At 48.2% G+C, this 19,988-nt stretch overlaps 7 protein-coding genes across 7 annotated transcripts; 3 read left to right on the forward strand and 4 right to left on the reverse strand.

Moving 5' to 3' along the window:
- Positions 1-236: 236 nt before the first annotated feature.
- On the reverse strand, positions 237-1,308 carry ABOM_010526 (putative 2,3-diketo-5-methylthio-1-phosphopentane phosphatase; the record flags this gene model as incomplete). Its single annotated transcript, XM_022537654.1, has 4 exons — positions 237-347; positions 410-838; positions 895-1,220; positions 1,272-1,308. 4 exons carry the CDS (start codon positions 1,306-1,308, stop codon positions 237-239), a joined length of 903 nt encoding a protein of 300 aa, XP_022384531.1.
- Positions 1,309-1,743: 435 nt separating this feature from the next.
- On the reverse strand, positions 1,744-3,495 carry ABOM_010527 (alpha-keto acid decarboxylase family protein; the record flags this gene model as incomplete). The annotated part of the gene is made up of 1 exon (XM_022537655.1): positions 1,744-3,495. One exon carries the CDS (start codon positions 3,493-3,495, stop codon positions 1,744-1,746), a length of 1,752 nt encoding a protein of 583 aa, XP_022384530.1.
- A 629-nt stretch (positions 3,496-4,124) lies between these two features.
- On the reverse strand, positions 4,125-4,840 carry ABOM_010528 (lignocellulolytic auxiliary activity family 11 protein; the record flags this gene model as incomplete). Its single annotated transcript, XM_022537656.1, has 2 exons — positions 4,125-4,627; positions 4,684-4,840. The coding sequence occupies 2 exons, from the start codon at positions 4,838-4,840 to the stop codon at positions 4,125-4,127; spliced, it is 660 nt and encodes a 219-aa protein (XP_022384538.1).
- A 2,153-nt stretch (positions 4,841-6,993) lies between these two features.
- On the forward strand, positions 6,994-8,518 carry ABOM_010529 (alpha/beta hydrolase; the record flags this gene model as incomplete). The annotated part of the gene is made up of 4 exons (XM_022537657.1): positions 6,994-7,191; positions 7,315-7,453; positions 7,506-7,614; positions 7,678-8,518. The coding sequence occupies 4 exons, from the start codon at positions 6,994-6,996 to the stop codon at positions 8,516-8,518; spliced, it is 1,287 nt and encodes a 428-aa protein (XP_022384537.1).
- Positions 8,519-8,987: 469 nt separating this feature from the next.
- On the forward strand, positions 8,988-10,313 carry ABOM_010530 (vacuolar calcium ion transporter; the record flags this gene model as incomplete). The annotated part of the gene is made up of 4 exons (XM_022537658.1): positions 8,988-9,203; positions 9,299-9,382; positions 9,472-10,211; positions 10,277-10,313. The coding sequence occupies 4 exons, from the start codon at positions 8,988-8,990 to the stop codon at positions 10,311-10,313; spliced, it is 1,077 nt and encodes a 358-aa protein (XP_022384522.1).
- A 126-nt stretch (positions 10,314-10,439) lies between these two features.
- ABOM_010531 (vacuolar calcium ion transporter) lies at positions 10,440-11,872 on the reverse strand (the record flags this gene model as incomplete). The annotated part of the gene is made up of 3 exons (XM_022537659.1): positions 10,440-10,509; positions 10,571-11,355; positions 11,411-11,872. 3 exons carry the CDS (start codon positions 11,870-11,872, stop codon positions 10,440-10,442), a joined length of 1,317 nt encoding a protein of 438 aa, XP_022384523.1.
- Positions 11,873-12,335: 463 nt separating this feature from the next.
- On the forward strand, positions 12,336-17,606 carry ABOM_010532 (plasma membrane calcium-transporting ATPase; the record flags this gene model as incomplete). Its single annotated transcript, XM_022537660.1, has 7 exons — positions 12,336-12,605; positions 12,682-12,765; positions 12,826-13,544; positions 13,612-13,651; positions 14,259-16,688; positions 16,760-17,133; positions 17,279-17,606. 7 exons carry the CDS (start codon positions 12,336-12,338, stop codon positions 17,604-17,606), a joined length of 4,245 nt encoding a protein of 1,414 aa, XP_022384520.1.
- Positions 17,607-19,988: the final 2,382 nt, after the last annotated feature.

Genomic DNA, 19,988 nt, shown 5'->3' on the forward strand with positions numbered 1-19,988 from the left:
GCAGTGCTTGGTTATGAAGTATGGCGTGTGTGACACTTTCGATGTACGCATGGAGTATCACTTGCGATTTTCTGGGGAGCATTTCTATTTCGCCCAGTTTGACATTATTAAACGTGAGTCTTTCCTATGTACACTGTGCCTGAAATGTAAGGGTCATAAATCTTCCTCGACCCTCATCGGTATCTATATCTATACTGCATATACCACGTCATGCAGTGTTGGGTTGAAAGCGCGCTCTAAGAAGCCACATGTTCCGGAACAGGCTTCGGTTGATACTGAGAGAAATTCTCCGGCCAAAGGAACATCTTTTCTTCTTTCGACGGGGTCGCGGCGACAAACTTGGGTACCTGCAGTCGGACGGTCAGTGAATGCTCCAAATCATCGATATCATCGGGAAGTTGCAACGTACTGCTTGCTTGCTGGAGATCCGTCTCCACATGTTCGCGCGGGGGTTAAACCGAGCCGGTTTACCCACACCGCCAGTCTTCTCCTGATCCTCCTTCATAATCTTCTCTACCTCTTTTTTCACGTCGGTGAAGCTATCGAAGCCGATGTAGGGAATCTGGTGCTCAATGCAATACTCCTCCAACCGGAGTCCCTTCCGGGCAAATAGCACATCAGCTTCCCGGGCGGCCGCCAGGTCGGAGACTCCGTCGCCGATGAAAATAATGAGGGGGATCTCGTTCTCATCGCTCAATTCTTCGGCCTGCGCACGACCCTCTTTCACGGAAAGGGCCTTGTCGTGGCCGAGTTCGGTTTGGTGTCGCCAGATCGGCTTCCATGCCGAGCCATCGGGGTTGATCTGTGCGTCATTTGCGACAATGTCGATTCGTGATGACTGCGAGAATATTAACATTCACAGCTCAAGAAGTTGACAGCGATCGGGTGCCATACTTCATCCTCGCCTAAGAAAGTATCCAGCACTTTCCGCAAGATGGGCTTCAATCCAGCACTAATGACATTGAAAATAATCCCGTTGTCAATGCAGAATTGGTGAAACTCCTTAAAGCCCTGGTCAATCTCCAGCTCCTTTTTCATCACTTCAAACCCATCCTCAAACGGAACCCGCAACGACCCCCACATCTCCTCGGAGACTTCCCGGAATGATCGCTCACCGGACTTGATCTGCTCGTCGAGTACCTGACGGCGCTTCTCGCCACACCCCAGGTTATCGAAGAGGACATGGCCCGTGTCTTGCATGAAAATCGTGCCGTCAAAGTCTAAAGGGGATTAGCGCACGCCATGGCACATGGGGTAAAGGATTCCTATACCTGAGAAACAGACAATCTTTCGCGTTGGGTTGGTCATGGTGACTTGCGCTTGATTCAAGAAGGACTCCAATGATGATGGGTGAATTGCGACAATTGGTGGAACCAGGGCCGGCTGAAATGCCTGCAATAAGTAGTAGTTTGCTTCATAGCCGTGGCGACCCCAAACCGGATTACAGAATCCAATCTAGACCATGACGTAGAGGATACTTGTGAGAGTGGACTCGGTTCCTGCGACATCGTCAATGGCCTATAATGTTGCTGTCTCTGCCGGATTTTGTGGACCTGCTGGGACGTGGGCCTTGCTCGGCTATGAGAATTTTCTGGATTAATATTGGTCCGGGTCGATAAGCCCCATGATCAGCCACGGTGGCTAGTGGATGATGCAATGATGTCATGGCAGCTAAGATCAGGTAAGAATTTGGAACGGATTCTAGTCTAATCTAATACCTAGTAATCTACTCCCTAGTATAACTTATTGTTTTGCATCTTGTGCGATCTGGTTGTTCATAAGGGTTCTCAGGAGACCTTGGCAGTCTTCCCGACCCATGTGAACCTCAACAATTCTAAGCCCATTGCCTTTCTGGATCCGGTCCGAGTGCAGCACTTCTTCTAATTCCCCAAAGGTTCTTGCGCTGAAAGTGTTCTTCGCGGCGTCTTCTTCACTGCCGCCAAAGAAGCTAAGTGCTTGCAGATGTCTCCAAGGGGCAATATCGTTGTATGACTGGTTCCGGCCATGGATTGCCCGTTCGATAGTATACCCGGCGTTATTAATAACAAAAATGGTGACATCAAGTTTCTCTCGAATGATCGAGCTTATCTCCTGCACTGTCATCTGTAGACTGCCGTCTCCGATAAATAGGAACAGTCGACCTTTGCCAGTACCAGCACCGTTGGAAGGTTTAAAATTGTTCGTTTCTTGCTGCGCCAGAGCAGCACCGAAACAGGCAGGAAGCATGTACCCGATCGACAGCCATGTCACTGCACAAAACATACGTGTATTAGGGGGAAGAGTAAATGTGCGTCCACCATAAGAGGCTGTCCCTGTTTCCGTAGCCACGATATCTCCCTCGCGGAAGAGTCGGTCGACAAAACGGTAGAAATCATCTTGTGTGATGAGATCAGACTTGTTGATATGACTTAGGTCTCCCTTGGGCTTAGGGGGTGCTCCATTGATTTTCGGAATGCGACTATGATCTAGACTTTCCAACAACTGAGTGAGGAACTGTTTGATTGAGAAGTCTCTGTGGAGATCTTTTCCAATTTGAATGGTGGACCCCGAGAAGGAGATAGATACTTCTTGTCTGGGGATTGTGGCAAAGCCTAGCGTATTAGTGTTGCTGTAGTGAGGCCCGAGCACAAGGACTAAATCGGCCGAGTCAAAGTATGCTTTCTCTTGCTCGGCGCCGTAGTTTCCACCGTAGAAACCGTAGACATTATCTAATTGCTCATTAACCAGACCTTTTCCATAGGCGGATGTCCACGTCGGCCAATGGGTAGTTTTAATTAGTTCATCAACCTGGGGGAGGATATTCAGAGCCCTGCTTTCTCCATCCACAAATATCATTGGGCGCTTAGCAGAGTAAATGCGCTCCAGCACGGTTGTAAAAATTGAAGTCTCGTGCTTGTGACTCGGGGTAGCAGGTAATCCGATCTTTTTTGTTTCGAGACTTGACGCCGGGATCATGACGTCAACCATATCATCCGGAACTTGGATGTAGACCGGTCGGCTATGGACCAGGCACTGCTGTAATGCCCAATCGATCTGTTCTGTCGCTGTGCGAGGGTCAATGAGGTTCGCTTGAGCAACCGTGACTTGGGCGTGCATTGCCGCAAATCGGTTGTATTCTCCATCGGCGAAGGTATGGTGGACTAAGGTGCGGGCATCCTGCAACGCACGCGATGGCGTGCCGACAATATGAATGACAGGAGCCTTTTCCGCATAGGCGCCTGCGATTCCGTTGATGGCGGAGAGCTCACCGACACCAAACGTGGTGATCAAGGCCCCCAAGCCGTTGATCCTAGCATATCCATCCGCCGCGTATGCACCGTTCAGCTCGTTGCAGGTTCCAACCCAGTGCAACCCAGATGGCTCCACAAAATCCAGTAGTCTGAGGTTGTAGTCCCCCGGAACCCCAAAAATAGACTGGATGCCGAGCTGGCAGAGTCGGGCGAACAGATAGTCCGCAACCTTTATTGTTCCCTTGGAGGTCGAACTTTGAGTCATTGTAGCGCTATATTGCTGGGGTAATCGAGTCGGTAACTGTATATCAAGGGGATGATCGAGGAAAAGTAAAGATCCGCAAGATGATAACGAGGTTCTGTAAGGTTTATATATGCTTATCTTGGTTTGCGGGGATGAGATCCATTTTACTTAATCGGTATTCATGTCCGCCCCCAGCCGGCCGTAAGCGGCTGTTCTCGGCGAAAGGGTCCAGTCAGATCCTATCACATGACACCATACCTAGATAGTGACTTGTTGCCAACGCCGCAATTGCATCCTGCCTCCAGCCTAGCACTAGTAGTAACTTGTCAACATGCGATCGATCCATGATTGGCGGCGATCATGTCGCTTGAAATGGTGCGTAGCTCTCGGGTCTTTTTCCTGAATACCTAGCCATTTACAACTACAGCCGGTGTTCTGTCACTCACGGGATCCACCTCTCAATTATATACTTCACTCAGATGTATAGAAAATAGCAAAAGAGTTCATGTGAACAAAATTGTACCATGTCTGCTCAGATCAACTGATCCTTATTTCAACACTTGGCAACCATAGTCCAGTATGGTCCCGCCTTGCCGATACTCACAATATGTATCACGTACAAACGTGTGTAACATCCATTGGTTGTGATTTCAAGAGCATTTGGGGAATGGAGGCGAGGACGCATCAACACCATCCGCATAGGTAACCTGCTTTCCCGGATGCGCAAACACCGTGTGCTTTCCTTCCACCGTAGAACAGCCATTTCCAACATTGGCCACAAATATATCCGGATAATTGTTTCCAAACGATTCCCTGCTGCCGCTCCCTCCGCTGATCTCAACATTGGCGCAATTCATGTACATTTCCCGATTTCCCACCAGGTTAAACCAGGACCAAGCAAACAGAGCACGGCCGTTGACAACGTCGCTCGGTATCTCGAAGTCGTACTTGAGCTCGAGCGGGCATCCTCCCACCATGGACTTGATGACTTTAAAGGTCTTTCCTTCGTCGTAACTTAGAGACAGCTGGCAGGATCCACCACTGTGTGTCGCGGCGCCGGCCACCGTCATGTTATATGACTCGCCAGCCTGGTATTCCGCGGTTGCGCGCCAGGGAGTGTTCTTGTGATAGCCCTTGCAAGGAAAATTGGAACCTAGGTTATGTAAACATTCCACTCTTATATATAGGGAAGTTAGAGGAACGCCGTACCGGACTGGTCGAGAGGGTTTGACATGTCATAGTCCTTGTCGGACCCTTTGTTTTGAGGGTCAAGTGGACTGCGCATGGGATAAGGCCAGCTCATTTGCATGTGTGCTGCTGCGAGGCCGCAGGACAGCAGAACGCTAAGAATGGAGTTGAACTGCATGGTTGTTCTTCGAAGGTTGTTATACACGATGGTAATAGCTGCGGTTGTGCGATGATGATGATGATGATGATGATGATGATGATGATGATGCTGCTGCTGTCTCTTCTGACTCGATGGCCGTCCTGCAGCTCAGATTTATACCTTTCGTTTCCCGGTGAGCTTTCGCCCAGCTGGATGTATCGTGAAGTGCTAACGGCGCCATATGGGCCTGTCATGTTGCATTCAGTTGGAGTTACATGGCTTGGTTTCGGCATTCCCTTCCATGAGGATGCAGTCACTGCCATGATCTGAGTTATCAGAACATCCAAGTGGGTGTGCAGTCTACTGTGACAGAATCAGCTGGGGCCCGATCGCCCTTGAATCATACTCAGGCCACACGTCCCCCACTTAGCGCCGATGTGGATCTAGGATGAATGGAATATCATTGCTATAGAGTACCAATAACGGAAAAATTTTGTCGGTGATCCTCACTTTTTTGGCTAGGCGTTTCATTAACTAACTACCGTCCTCCGACGGTGCACAGCGTGAAACTCTCAGTTAATCTACCTTGCCTAACATTATTCACACCCATCGAGGGTACATGGTGTAAGTAACGGTGACAATTCAGCAAATTGAAGCCATCTAGAAAGAGCAGTGATATGCCTTCTCATGGCCATTATCTCCGGTATATACTTTGACTTGTGATGAACAATGCAGCGAAGCGCTCGTTACAGAACCAATCCGGCTTGCGAGAAGAGAAGGCTAGTAAAGTCTAGATATCGGCAATTCGCGGGGTCCTGCAGATTTCATCGGTCTCAGAGCCAATGAATGGTTGTATCGTATTAGCTCCCTGTAGCCATTAGGTCATACAATATTATTGTTGGGGCTTTAGTTGTGCTTGGCAGTGGTGATTAATCTTAATTGAATGGCCGGGAGATTAATGAAGGCCGAGGACCTGTTCCTGATTGTACCACAGTGCCATTATAATGTTACACTACCAGAATTGTTAGCTATTGCATGATAGACCATAGGTGTCTTTTGATCTTCGTCCTGTACCTTTGTGCCTTTGAAAGATTAGCGTGGGGTGAGAGACATGGTGCAACCGTGAAACCCTCCTTCTCAAAGCATGAAATATAGTTCTAGAATTCATTAGAACAAAAGCAAATTGAATAGGATAATCTGGCGGTAGTGGCTGTCCCCGGCCGATGGTTCTGTCTGTTCCCCCAAGGCTGTAGTAGCGGTCTACTCCGCACCGTAATTTGGAATATTGGAGATTTGGCGATTCGACCAATGTTAATCATGTGTTTGAAAGAATTCCCGTACTGCAAATTGAGAGCTTCCAGGTGTTTTGCCGTAAGTAGGTAAAAGTTTGACATTTGGCACCATTACCAAGCATATTTGAAGACAAAGAGTAAAGGAGCGAATCATGGTGACAAGAAGCGACTAGTCCTGAATTGGCCAGCATCAGCTTTAGTCAGCACAGAGCGGTCGTTGATCACGGGACCTCTCTTCGGAATGCTTGGATATACTCCTTGAAATGAATAACATCACATCGACATTATCTGATCAATCTATGTCTACTGTCCTCCTACAAACGGTAACAGCTTATTAATTTCAGAAGTGACATATTCTCATTATCTCTATCATTGAATCCAGACACGACTATAGCGGCTTCCTGCCTCCTTGTTAACTGGGTCTCGCGCAATCTTGACCGAAGCCAAGGCAACGAAATCATATCCCTTGCATAGCTGGAATGAAATATCTCCGGGATAGACACTTCTAGTGGCAAGCCTTCCAGGTTTATCCTGAACTCAGATATGCAAAATGATCTTCATATGGAAATGTGCTACATTTCAAGATCGATTCAGCCTTGATGGGGAAAATTGAGCAGAAAGGAACTTAACTATGCGGCACATGTTTAATATCACATCTTAATACGCACATATCATGTCCTTGGTAAAGTACCGACGCAACATAATTCAAACATAGCGGTGTGTGCGGCTGTGTGGGTGGATCCCTATGATTCCTGAACCGCCTTTAAATGTGATCGGTCATCTCACTGTCAGCGCAACTACGGAGCGGAGAAGAAGCAGCTGTTGGGAACCTTTTGAGATCCTTCCATCTCATACCTTATTGTACCTTGGCGAATATTCACAGATCCATAAGGCTTCATAATGTCCACGGATATCTTCAAAGTCACGGAACATACTGCGCCGGCAGGCCATATCCGGGAATATCCCGGAAGCACTGTTAGAAGTCAGGAAGAGGTCCTGTCCTTGCATGTCAAACAATACACGCCGCTGGACCAAGGTCATACCATCTCTACCGATGCCATTACTGTGATCGCGACTCATGCTTGTGGTTACCCCAAGGTATGAATGACCCTATAGAATTATAGTGATGGAGGAGCCCGAGCCCCGTGGCCTTGAACCTGGCTAAATATTGTTAACCGCACGAGCTAAGAGCATGTTCCCTAATAAAAATATCACAAACAGGAACTCTATGAGCCCCTCTGGGATGAAATCTATCACCGGTTAAAACAAAATGGTGTCCATATTCGTAGCATATGGATAGCAGATGCCCCAAGCATGGGCATGAGTGGTGTACTCAATGAAGATAAGATCAGCCTTGACTGTAAGTCGTTCATCACTTGAAGCCCCACAGCCGTACTAAGTTCCATGTCTAGATTCGTGGATAGATTCTGCCCGCGATTTACTTCTGATGATCAATCACTTCCGCGACCAGATGCCACGGCCTCTTGTTGGAATCGGTCATAGTTTTGGGGGGAATATCCTGTATGGACTCCTTCTTTCATCTTATAATGATCATAGTAGCTAAAAGTCAGTATTACTGCTCAGAGCCAACCTTGCACTCATGCACCCGCGCCTGTTTACGACCCTTGTCTTCCTCGATCCCACCATTATGCCGAAAGGGGTGAGTCGGGGCATCGGTATTGACCCGCCCGGCGCCGTTAACTATGCTCTTTGGCGGCCCGACATTTGGCCAAACAGAAAAGCTGCGGCATCAGCTCATGCAAAGACATGGCGGCACTGGGACCGTCGCTGCTTCGACCTGATGGTCAAGTTCGGCTTCCGTGACCTCCCCACTGCACTGTATCCCACCATTCCAGAGGGCGCAGATCGTTCTGAGCCGCCGGTCACTCTCACCACAACTAAGTACCAGGAAGTAGCAGGTCTATACCGTTCTAATTTCTCGGCTCACACGGCAGACGAGAAAACTCAGATTGATCGCTCTGTTCATCCGGATATGGATCATATTTACGTTAACAGACCTGTCTATCGCCCTGAACCTCGCAGCACGTTCTCAAAGATTCACCATTTGAGGCCCCCTGTGCTCTGGATTCTAGGAGCGAAAACATTTCTTGGCATTGACAACCTCCGCGAGGCCATGAAGGCCTGCGGTGTGGGGGTCGGGGGTAGTGGTGGTATCTCCCATGGTCAGGTCAAAGAAATTCTCCTACCCGAGCGTGGCCATCTTTTCCCATTCGAGGACGTAAATCAGACGGCCAGCTGTTGTGCAGCCTGGCTGGTCCAGGAGATGGGAAAGTACAGGGAGTCGGAGCTTGCATGGAACAAGAGACGATCGTTAATGACTCAGCGTGATCATCTTGCGCATGGCGAAGATTGGTTCGAAGCTATTCAGATGCCGAAGGTAATGCAGCGAAGGGCCAAGCTGTAGCCGAATTTAATCAACGGCGGTAAGATGTATACATATGGTAGACGATGGGTATAGCTTCTATACGCTGCTTTATAGAGAATACCAAGGGGTGAGACGGATTTCTTATCGTAGATGTATGTATAAAATCCACAAACTCTCCCACAGAGGAATCTGCCTAAACATACGGAAATAGTATCATGGATAAGGGCCGAATTGTTATATCAATTCAATACAGCCCCTGTTGATGTACGGTATCGTAATTACCATATCGAAAACCCCAGTGTATTTATCCTTCCAGACCAACTCTTTCCCTCACCCCCCCCGATATCATTGTTTCTCATATCATCGAACACACTACCAGAGCCCAACCTATGATTTGCAGCAGGGCAATTAAATATCGAAGAAGAGCATCTTAGACATCCATCACCACATACCCAGCACTCCGCATTACAACACCATTCGCATGCCACTAACAACGGTGAAATACGCTATGATCACAGTGCACAGCCTGCTGTTATTTCTTCCCCTCGGGGTTATCGCAGCGCTTCTCAACTGGAACTCGGTGCTTGTTTCCGTCTTCAACTTTCTGGCGATTCTACCGCTTTCCGCTGTTGTGTCAGACGCTTCGGACACATTATCCGATTATTTTGGTGATTTGGTCGGGGGACTGATTAATGCGACCTTTGGCAATGCGGTCGAGTTGAGCGTGTGTTTCCGTCCCTGTTCCTCTGCGATTTTCTGTTTGCCTATTACGGTAACACGAATGAGTAGCCCCATGCTGACTGACCCTCCTATTTGTAGACTGGGATTCTGGCCGTTGCCAGCGGAGACACTTATTTTGCTCAGTCAGTTATGATTGGGAGCATTTTGTCAGATATTCTTTTGGTTGGTACTTGCAATTTTCTTTTCTTTCTAGGTCTTTTCGGAAGTTCCAATGTTGTCGGCAGACTATGTGACTAACAAATATGGTATAGATTATGGGCGGCTGTCTGATATCAGCCTCATACAACAAGCACATACTATATTTCAATATGGCCCAGACGGGTTCCTTGTCCTCCTTGATGGTTGTCACGGCCGTGGGGTTGATTCTACCCTCCGTTTTATATGCAACCTTTACCTCGGTGGACTTGGAAGATCAAGTCCTTAGCTTCTCCCGTGGAACTTCCACTGTGCTCCTGGTGCTATATATCGGATATCTCTACTTTCAATTAGGCACGCACGCACACCTATTTCAACAAGAACCGAACACTCCGCGAGAAGACGAAGGTGATCAAGGTGAAAATAAGGAGAGTCTGGTCCTGTGGAAAACTATCCTCACCCTTGTCGCTGCAAGCATCTCAATCGTTATCTGCTCCCACTTCTTCCTTGCCAGTGTCCCCGCTACATCGGCCGCGACCCGAATTTCGAAAACTTTTATTGCAACTATTCTCATTCCCATCACTAGTAATTGCCCCGAAGGTGTGGCAGTGATCGCCGCTTCGTTCGGGGGCGGTGATGTAAACTTTGCCATTAGCGTCATTGTCAGCAGTATCTTGCAGATCGGACTCTTTGCCATTCCGTTCCTGGTCATGTTTGGATGGCTGATTGGGGTGCCAATGACGCTCTTTTTTGAGACGTTCCATACGTTGGTCCTGTTCTTCGCTATTCTGGTTGTGAACCAAGTTTTGAAGGACGCTAAGTATACGTATCTTCATGGGAGTCTGCTGATTGGGCTGTACGTCTTTTCCCGTTCTGTTCTTCTTAGCTTATCTATAGCTTGTGACTGATATATTGGCTTAGATACGCGATAATCGCGCTTGCCTTCTGGGTCCGCTGAGGAGATGGAATTGCTACTTCATGGAAACATCGCAGTATTGCGCTGACTTATCAGTAAATGTCAAGACATGAACTATATATCACAGTGCCCCTTTACATGTCCGTGTTGTATATGGCAGGCCCTCAATTAAGGCGTGGGTTTTGTGGTGTCGGTTGTTCCAGGACGCATATAGAAAGCAGCAACAGATATGATATATCTAGAGGAGAGAAGCGGTGGTTAGCAATTCGTAAAGTAGATAAGATGGAGCGCTGACTCACGTTCCCACAAGCATTAGTCCTTCGAAATAATTACTCTTCCCATTCTGAATCACATGAATCAACACCATCGAAGCCAAAAACAACATGGTCGCTTCAAACGTGTCCATCTGCAGAGTGATGGGCAGGTTTAAGACCCAGCCTAAGATGATCAGAACGGGGATAACAAGGAGAGTAATACGCAGTATGCTGTTGATGATGGCCCGCACTGCGGACTCCGCATGGCCCTGGCGTGAGACCATGACAATGGAAACATATCTCGCGGAGTTGCCAATAAGTGGAACCAGCACCAGGGTGGGAAAGGCTGAGCTAAGGCCAAGCTGTTGTGCAACTCTATCGGCACTCTTAACAATACATAAAATGCACATGATCAGGCAGGAGATTCCCGTCACAAGAGCAATCAAAGCGCTTCGTGGTGCGAAAATTCTTGCTGGCCGATCCTGCGCGATGCCACGATCGTTCAGACAGTGGCTACCTGGAGGGCCTTCGCTAGATGCTTCGGCAAGGTCAAAGATTGACGCATGACTCTTCAGTTGGAAGAGAAGGAACACCCCAAACAAAACCAAAAGTACGATTGCTGCTGCACGTGAAACAAAGACAATCTCGAGCCGAGTCACGGAAGCCTGGGGAGAAGTGGTGTCCAAAGAGGGAAACGTAACCATAATCGTTGGAATCAAAAGGGACATGCACACGGCTATCATGAGCGACGACATAATGCTGATCAGGGTGCGGTCAAAATGGAGATGATCTTTATCGTAACCGGTGAGACAGAAGCAGCTCCCTGGCACCTAGAGCTTCTTAGTAATGATATCTTTGCTATCAGACGAGTGATGCACGACTTACCAAAAGCATGTAGCAGAGCATGCTTCCTATCAGGGTCGAATGAATCATGCGCAAGTGTCCACTGTTCATGGCCACAACTCCCAGGATCAGTTCAATTGCATTACCAACGGTCGCTTTGAGCATTTCATCGACCACGCGCCCAGTCTCCATAGACAAATCGGCAATGGATATTGTAAGCAGGGTGGTGAGTGGTATCAATGCCGTAAGATTCAGGATAAACACCACTTGAGATGGTCCGCCCAGGATCGCTGTGATGATTCCAATAGGGACTGTAGCCAGCATTGCTTTCACACACTGATGACTGCCAATTTTGACGATCGCTCGGTGGAAAGGACGCCATTGTTGGCGGGCCACTCTCAAAGGTGTACTAGGGATGGGGGAGAGAAGGGAATTATTCGGCGATACAGCAGACATGCTATCTAAGGGAGGTAGCTGCTGGTGTCTGTGCCTGACCGATTGCATGTTGTCACCTTCGCTGACAGTGAATGGAGTCTAGAAAAACCGCGAGTATTACTTTTGGATCTGCTGGATGACTGTGGTGGCGGTCATTAGGACCGAACATATGGATGTACGCCAGAGGGAAACTAGAAATACGGTGAGCCTCAAATAGAAACACTGGTACGGTTCCTGTTTGGAAAGTTTACGGGCCGTTCAGCCCTACAGGGCCAGAGTGTCATTTTCTCACTGGTTGCCTTGTCCATCCCGTCCCCACTCTGCAGGGCCGAAGCGTGAAGCTTCATCGCTAGGCATCCACATTTCTACCAATCAAGGTTCCCCGCAGCTGTAATATACGGTATTGACAAGAACGTACCAAGTAAGGTATGAGACACTCCCCATGGTATTATCGTTGTCTGGCTATCAACTGATAGTCCATACCCCCATCCCCTCTTGTGGACTTTCTTCCTCCTCAACCACGCCCTCAATCATGGCTGGTGCTGCCCAGAGAAATGCCTGGCATGCCGTCCAGGTTACTCTTTTCTCGAGCTATGCAAATGTGATGCTGGTGTTTGTCTTCCTGGGCATTTTCGCCGGTGCTCGAGGATGGGAACCATCAGCTGTGTTCTTATTGAATTTCTTAGCCATCTTTCCCCTAGCTTCCTTGCTCTCCTTTGCGACTGAAGAATTATCCAAAAGTGTGGGACAGACCGTGGGGGGACTGATTAATGCGACCTTTGGAAATGCGGTAGAGATGATAGTAAGCCCAACTCAACTCTCTTTCCCGTTGCTCGACGTTTGGCCCCGGTCGCTAACCACACCGGACAATTCTGTAGGTGGGAATTACGGCTGTAACTCAAGGGGAGATCAACATTGTTCAATCGAGTATGGTTGGCAGTATTCTTTCCGGAACTCTTCTGGTAAGAGACATAGTTTTGGACTGAGGTTTTCCTTGATCCACTTACTCTGGTTTCGTACAGGTTCTCGGATGCTGCTTCCTGGGTGGAGGATATGGCAAAGAGACGCTATCCTTCAACGTCGATGTCACTCAGATCATGTCGTCTTTGATGATCGTTGCCTCGACCTCCCTCATCATCCCTTCCGCTTTATACTCGACTACTCTCTCCGAGCTGCCTGAGGGAGACGATTACATCCTCACCCTATCCCATATCACTGCGATTTTCCTACTCATGTTTTACTTGGTCTATCTTTATTTTCAACTGAAAAGCCACGCTCATCTTTTCGCGAGCACCGAGGAGGAATCGGACGAAAAGCGCGAATTAGAACCTCTCCCCGCTAGCATCATTCTGATCCTTGCAACCCTTGGAGTCACCGTCTGCTCCGATTACTTGGTGGAGGGCGTGGACGGGTTTGTGGAGGTATACGGCGTCAGTCGGGCTTTCTTGGGGATGATTGTCGTCCCCATTGTCGGCAATGCGGGCGAATTTGCCATCACAGTGAATGCCGCAATGGGCGACAAGTTAGATCTCGCCATTGGGGTGATTGTTGGAAGCACGCTTCAGATTGCGCTCTTTGTGACTCCGTTCCTGGTGATTTGTGGGTGGTTTCTCGGGCAGCCAATGTCTCTGCGGTTTAATACTTTCGAAACCGCTTGCTTCTCCCTTGCTGTGGTGGTGATGAACTGCTTGACTCGAGAGGGGAAATCGAACTACTTTGAAGGGTTATTACTGATCGGGACGTAAGTCATTTTCCTCCTTGCTTCTTTTGGGGACCATCGCCTGTCTAACCCGACCGTCGGTACCCAGGTATTTGATCATCGCGATCGCATTCTACGTCCATCCGGATGTGACCGATCATCTTGCAATTGCCTGAATTGCGTGAGAGGAGTAAACCAAAAATGTATAACTGAATTATCCGGGATCTTCACATGGCGTTTGCTTGATATATATTCGATAGATGTATACAGCAAGAGTAAACAATAGACCCATGGTTCGTGCCTCAGCCTTATCAGGCCGCCGTAATTCGAGTGGGGGGGAAATTTCAATACGCGAATAAAATACGTGGAAAAGTAAATTAGATGAAGTCAAACCGTTTCGTGGCTGCCGGAATTCCCCCTTGGAAAACGAGTCTTCGATTCCTGTCACGATGGACGCTTCTCTTTCGCTCCGTAACTTATATTCTCCTTGTCCTAGCGTTCTTTTACTTTTCTCTGTCATAGAATAATCCCGAGAACTTCAGGCAGTTTAGCATAATGTTTCCCCAACCGACCATGGCCTCCCCAGTCTACAAGGTCTAGACAATCGTTCAGGGTAAGTTCAGGGATGATTACTTCCGATACTGATAACAAACCCGAAATCCGCACTGGCATTTGACCCAGTCAATCTTTGATCATGGTAGGCGCACCATCTTTCCCAGTGAACGCAGATTAGTGAATTCGCATTAACGGAGTTAGAAACCCTTGAACGACCAACCAGATGCCAATACGGCCGACCCTACGATCATCGATCGCCCCAGAAATACCTTCGATCTTACGGCAGAGCAGCTCAGCGAACTCATAGAGTCTAGAAGCATAGAGACTTTCCATGCGTTAGGCGGTCTTGCCGGGTTGGAGAAAGCGCTGCGAACTGATCGAAACAGTGGGCTAAGTGTCGATGAATCAACGATTGGAGACTTTACCGAGTCAACGGAGGTTGCAACAGGACAACAGAATGGCTACTTCACGGACAGGACCAAGGCATTCGGGAATAATCATCTTCCAGTGAAGAAACAGCCGAGCATTTTCCAGCTCATGTGGATGGCATACAATGACCATGTTCTGTTCTTCTTAACCGGAGCGGCAATTGTCTCTTTGGCGCTCGGTCTATACCAGGCACTCGCGACCAAGCACTCCGCTCGCAATCCGCCCGTTGAATGGGTGGAAGGGGTCTCGATCCTTGTCGCTATCATCGTCATTGTTCTTGTCGGTGCCGCGAATGATTTTCAGAAACAAATCAAGTTTCAAAAATTAAACAAGAAGAAGCTAGATCGCAACGTGACCGTCGTTCGATCCGGTCACGCACGTGAAGTCCTGATCTCTGACCTAGTTGTGGGAGATGTTGTCCATGTGGAACCTGGGGATGTAATCCCGGCGGATGGGGTTCTAATCCAGGGATACCATGTCAGATGCGATGAGGCGTCCGCTACCGGTGAATCCGACCTCCTACGTAAACATGCTGGGGATGAAGTTCTCGATGCGATTCGAAGGAACGGTGATACTCAAAGCTTGGACCCCTTCATAATATCCGGGTCCAGTATAGCTGAAGGGGTCGGGTCGTACTTGGTGATTGCGACTGGCACCAATTCCAGTTATGGCAAGATTCTTCTCACGCTGAATGACAATCCTGGATTTACACCCTTGCAAACCCGGCTCAATGTATTGGCGAAGTACATCGCAAACTTCGGTGGACTTGCAGCTCTTGTGTTATTTATCATCCTTTTTATCAAATTCCTCGCTAGCCTTCCTCACAGTAGTCTAACGCCAGCAGAAAAGGGCCAACAGTTTCTAGACCTTTTTATTATCTCGCTGACGGTCGTGGTGATCGCAGTGCCGGAGGGTCTCCCACTGACAGTGACCCTCGCACTAGCTTTTGCAACCACAAGGATGCTCAAGGACCATAACCTAGTTCGCATGTTGAGGGCCTGCGAAACCATGGGCAATGCGACAGACATATGCTCGGACAAGACCGGGACTCTGACCCAGAACAAAATGACAGTCGTCGCCGGAGTGATTGGCACTGCCGGCAAGTTCGTTGATCCACAACAGGTGGATAACGATCTTGCTGATCCGTCCACCAGCCCAACGACCAGCGACTGCACTCGGTGTCTTGCGCCTGACTCAAGATCGCTTCTCAGGCAATCCATTTCACTCAACTCCACCGCATTTGAGAGCACCGACGAAGGTACCACGTCATATGTAGGGTCTAAAACAGAAGCTGCCCTCTTAACATTTGCTCGAGATCATTTAGGAATGAGTCAACTTGATGTTGAGCGCTCAAATGCGAAAATTGTAGAAGTTTTTCCGTTCGAAAATGCTCGCCAGTGTATGGTCACAGTCGCTCAACTGGAGAATGGCAGGTATCGCGCCTATGTGAAAGGAGCCCCAGAGGTACTGCTCGACAAGTGTATCGAAGCAATTGAGGACCCAAGCAAAGGGCTCTCTACACGACCGATCAATGCAGATATGGCCCAGGGTCTACGTCAGATAATCGCCGATTATGCCTCAAAGTCTTGGAGAACAATTATTGTGTTGTTCCGTGACTTTGACGTATGGCCTCCCCTTTATCAACTGGATGATCAAGTGGAAGAAATAAGAATAGAGGACATTCTCCAAGATCTTACTTTCCTCAGCATCATGGGTATCCAAGACCCTCTCCGAAACGGTGCTCGGGATGCCGTGCAGTCTTGCCATAAAGCTGGTGTGACCGTTCGTATTGTGACAGGCGATAACCTACTGACAGCAAAAGCCATTGCCGAGGAATGTGGTATTCTCGCAAACCCAGAAGATGTTGCGATGGAAGGCCGAGAGTTTCGTCGGCTTGGCGAGTCACAACAGCTCGAGGTCATTCCACGTCTCAAGGTCTTGGCAAGATCTAGCCCAGAAGACAAAAGGACATTGGTTCGTAGACTGAAAGCAATGGGAAGAACTGTTGCTGTCACTGGTGATGGAACAAATGATGCCCCTGCTATGACAGCAGCTGATGTCGGATTTTCTATGGGTATCTCCGGAACTGAAGTCGCGCGCGAAGCCTCGTCTATTGTACTTATGGATGACAACTTCAGTTCAATTGTGAGGGCAATCATGTGGGGTCGAGCTGTCTCAGATGCCGTCAAGAAATTTCTGCAAGTATGTATAATAGTAAACCTAAGTATACCATTAAAGAACAGCTGGGTTGCTAACCATTTCATGATCTGCAGTTCCAAATAACCATCACATTCACCTCTGTCGGCCTCGCTTTCGTCTCATCCGTCGCCAGCTCCAATGAACAGTCGGTTCTTACTGCTGTACAGCTTATGTGGGTAAATCTGTTCCAAGACACGTTAGCAGCGCTGGCACTGGCAACCGACCCTCCATCGCGAAAAGTATTAGACCGGAAGCCAGAGCCGAGATCAGCGCCTTTGATCACAATTCCAATGTGGAAGATGATCATAGGGCAATCGATCTATCAGCTAGCGGTGACTCTTGTCCTTCACTTCGCCGGAAGCAGCATCTTCTCCTATACGCCCGACGACAAGGATGGTCTTCAAACTGCGGTATTCAATACATACGTTTGGATGCAGATCTTTAATATGTATAAGTACGTCTCACCATACTCCATGATTAGTGTATATCATGCCAAACCTTCCACAACCAACACTGTCCAATCCAACTCCACCCCCAGTTTTGCCTTGATGCCCGACTACAATGCATACGTGTTCCATACTAATCAATCACAGCAACCGCCAACTCGAAAACAGCATCAACCTTCTCGAGGGTTTATCCCGAAACTGGCTATTCATATGTGTCACTGTCTTAATGATGGGCTGCCAAGTCCTAATCATCTTTGTGGGAGGCCGCGTCTTCTCAGTTGTCAGACTTACTGGCACCCAGTGGGCTTACTCGGTTGTTTTGGGGGCTCTGTCTATCTTGGTCGGGTTCGTTATCAAACTCATACCGGATGAACCTGTTGAATGGGCCTTTGCTGGATTTGGGGCTATCTGGTCATTCATATTTTTAAAGTTAAAAGTTTTCCGGAGGAGAAGGAATGATGATGTTAGTGCTTGAGGGAAACAAGGGTTACCATGGGAAACGGGCTTCTATCTATACAGGAGATAAAGTGTAAACCGCAACTATATCGTATATTCTATGCTAAAACTTCTCAGTCTATACAACAAATATATCTCCTAACCTGAACTTGAGATCCGGTCTTACCTAAAACAACAATAGGAGAAACACTCCTCCAGCTTTTGGATGTACCATTCTGAATGAAGAACGATAGCAGAGGCATTGTCTCAGTCAGATTATTAGCGGGTCTCTAAAATCTCTTCTTGCTTCTTTCTAAGTGCAACACAGTTTGGCTAGTGCAAAATGTCGACTCCACATATGAGCTCGATCAGGACCGGGAGAAATCACATCCAAAGCGGTGAAACTACAATGGAAACAGGCAGCTTCCACTGGATGAAAGCTGCATTCATGCAGATTATTGCCTATCGCTTCACTCATCGCATCTTTGCACTTGACAAGGATTTCCATTTAACCAGCTTCAAGACAACGTCAATATTATTCTCCGAAGGATGGCACGCGACACTAATAGCCGCACTGCAGCTACCTGCCAGAGGCATGTTGGGTTTGAACCGCCTTAGCCCCAATACACCCGCCGCGCACAGCATTAAGACCCCAAGAGGTAGAAGGATGATCATTGCGACAAACTGAGAAGCCACATGTGCTAATCATAGCCCGTGCACTTCCCCATCCGCCGTATGAGACGACACGTACGTAATCTAAACTTTGTGAGACGAGCCAGTGTAGCATGACAGATGCTAATAGCAGTGGGACGATGTATCGATACGGTAGACTCAGGTAGTATGTTGATCATTGAGCTCCTTGGGGTTCGGAGACGCGTAGGGCCTTTCGCTCATTGCTGTAGTCATTGTATTCGGCCGCTAGGACCATGCATGTCTTAAGATCGTTGTAGAGGAAATATATTATGGAGAGAAATAGCTGTGGGGTGTTCGCGAGGATGGCCATAGATAATGGGCTCTGCGGATTGGCGTGTAGTCTGGGTAGGATATTGGGTTCGCCGAGTTGGGAAAGGAGAGTGGATTGTCTGTACTGGGATACATCAGTAGGTTGTCGCTGCGTACGGGTCCCAGACCTAAATGCCAGTGAAAGCTCAGCGGGTGGCCTGCGGTTTGGAGGGTGACCCCGATTAGAGCCCCTAATATCACAAGGGAGATTGCGCCGCTGTAAAATGTACAAGGCTAGTGCGTGATCATTTGCTTGGAAGGATGAGACATTAGATTTAGAGAGTCATAACTGATGCCCATTGTAGCGGGCTGACAGCTCGAAACCATATGGTCGTCTGTAGCAGAGGATTCTGACGGGTTGATCTGCTATTGAAAGAGGGAGAACTCGGTCTAAGCTTCCAGAGCTCCGGGTCATGCAACATGGTCTCCTTTGGCACTAAGCCTTCATTCCTCATCGAAGGATCTGGTCGAGTGAGTAAGGAGGCTATAGCGTCACCGACATTTAGAAGCACGTCGCTTCTGGTATCCTGCATACAAAGTAGCATAGCAGCAAGCTTGATGATATTGCAGATTATCACCATAAGACATATCGCGAGGCTAAATGCGAGTGCCCAATATGAGTCGATCTTTTCGCCTAAGAATGTATGGACCGAAACATTTGTAGTCCTATATTGGGATTGACCTGTAGGCAAAGTAGGGGTAGAACACTCCGTTCCGAGATGAAAGATCACATCAGACGCTCAAGAGCTGTTATGCCAGTTTTCCTTGTTGTCTAGAAACGCCCTAAGACCGTCAGCGTCCTCTGATTGTGTGGGTAGGCGCATATCCCTGAGGGACTGGTGTAATTTTAGCATGTCGTCGCAGTCGTCGCGGTCGTCATCGCTTGTGTAAGTGTAAACATAACTATACACACTGCCCGGTTAAGGTGTTATTCGTTGGAGTAGCGTTCACATTCCACATTGGCATCCTCCAAGGTAGCGGTCCAATCACGACTCGTGCCATTTGGGAAAGTCTCAAGTAGGAACTAATTCCTGGCCCCGTATCCCCATATAGAATAGACTGGTTAGCTGCTTGTAGATCCTTCAAGAGCAGGATGATTGTCCCTAGACTTTGCAGGGACCCGTAATCGTACGTTTTAGACATGCTCATAATGCTCATACATGCCTTTATGTCCATGTGTTCTTGAAGTCAAAATCTGCTAGGGCCATTCATAACTCCAAGTTCTTTCTGGCTTATAGATGAGAACACAGCTAAATTATACCTAGATCATCGCCGATCAGAGAGAAAGAGAGGGAGAGGGAGATAGAGTAGAGTGAAACACGTACAGAGTGTGAAACGGGACGGATGTCAGCAGCAGGATCATCCAGAGAATACACCGCCATATGGAAGCATACCATAGATTCTTTATGCTATACGAATC

Source organism: Aspergillus bombycis (genome assembly GCF_001792695.1).
Source record: "Aspergillus bombycis strain NRRL26010 chromosome Unknown contig00130, whole genome shotgun sequence".
In the NCBI taxonomy this organism is placed as follows: domain Eukaryota; kingdom Fungi; phylum Ascomycota; class Eurotiomycetes; order Eurotiales; family Aspergillaceae; genus Aspergillus; species Aspergillus bombycis.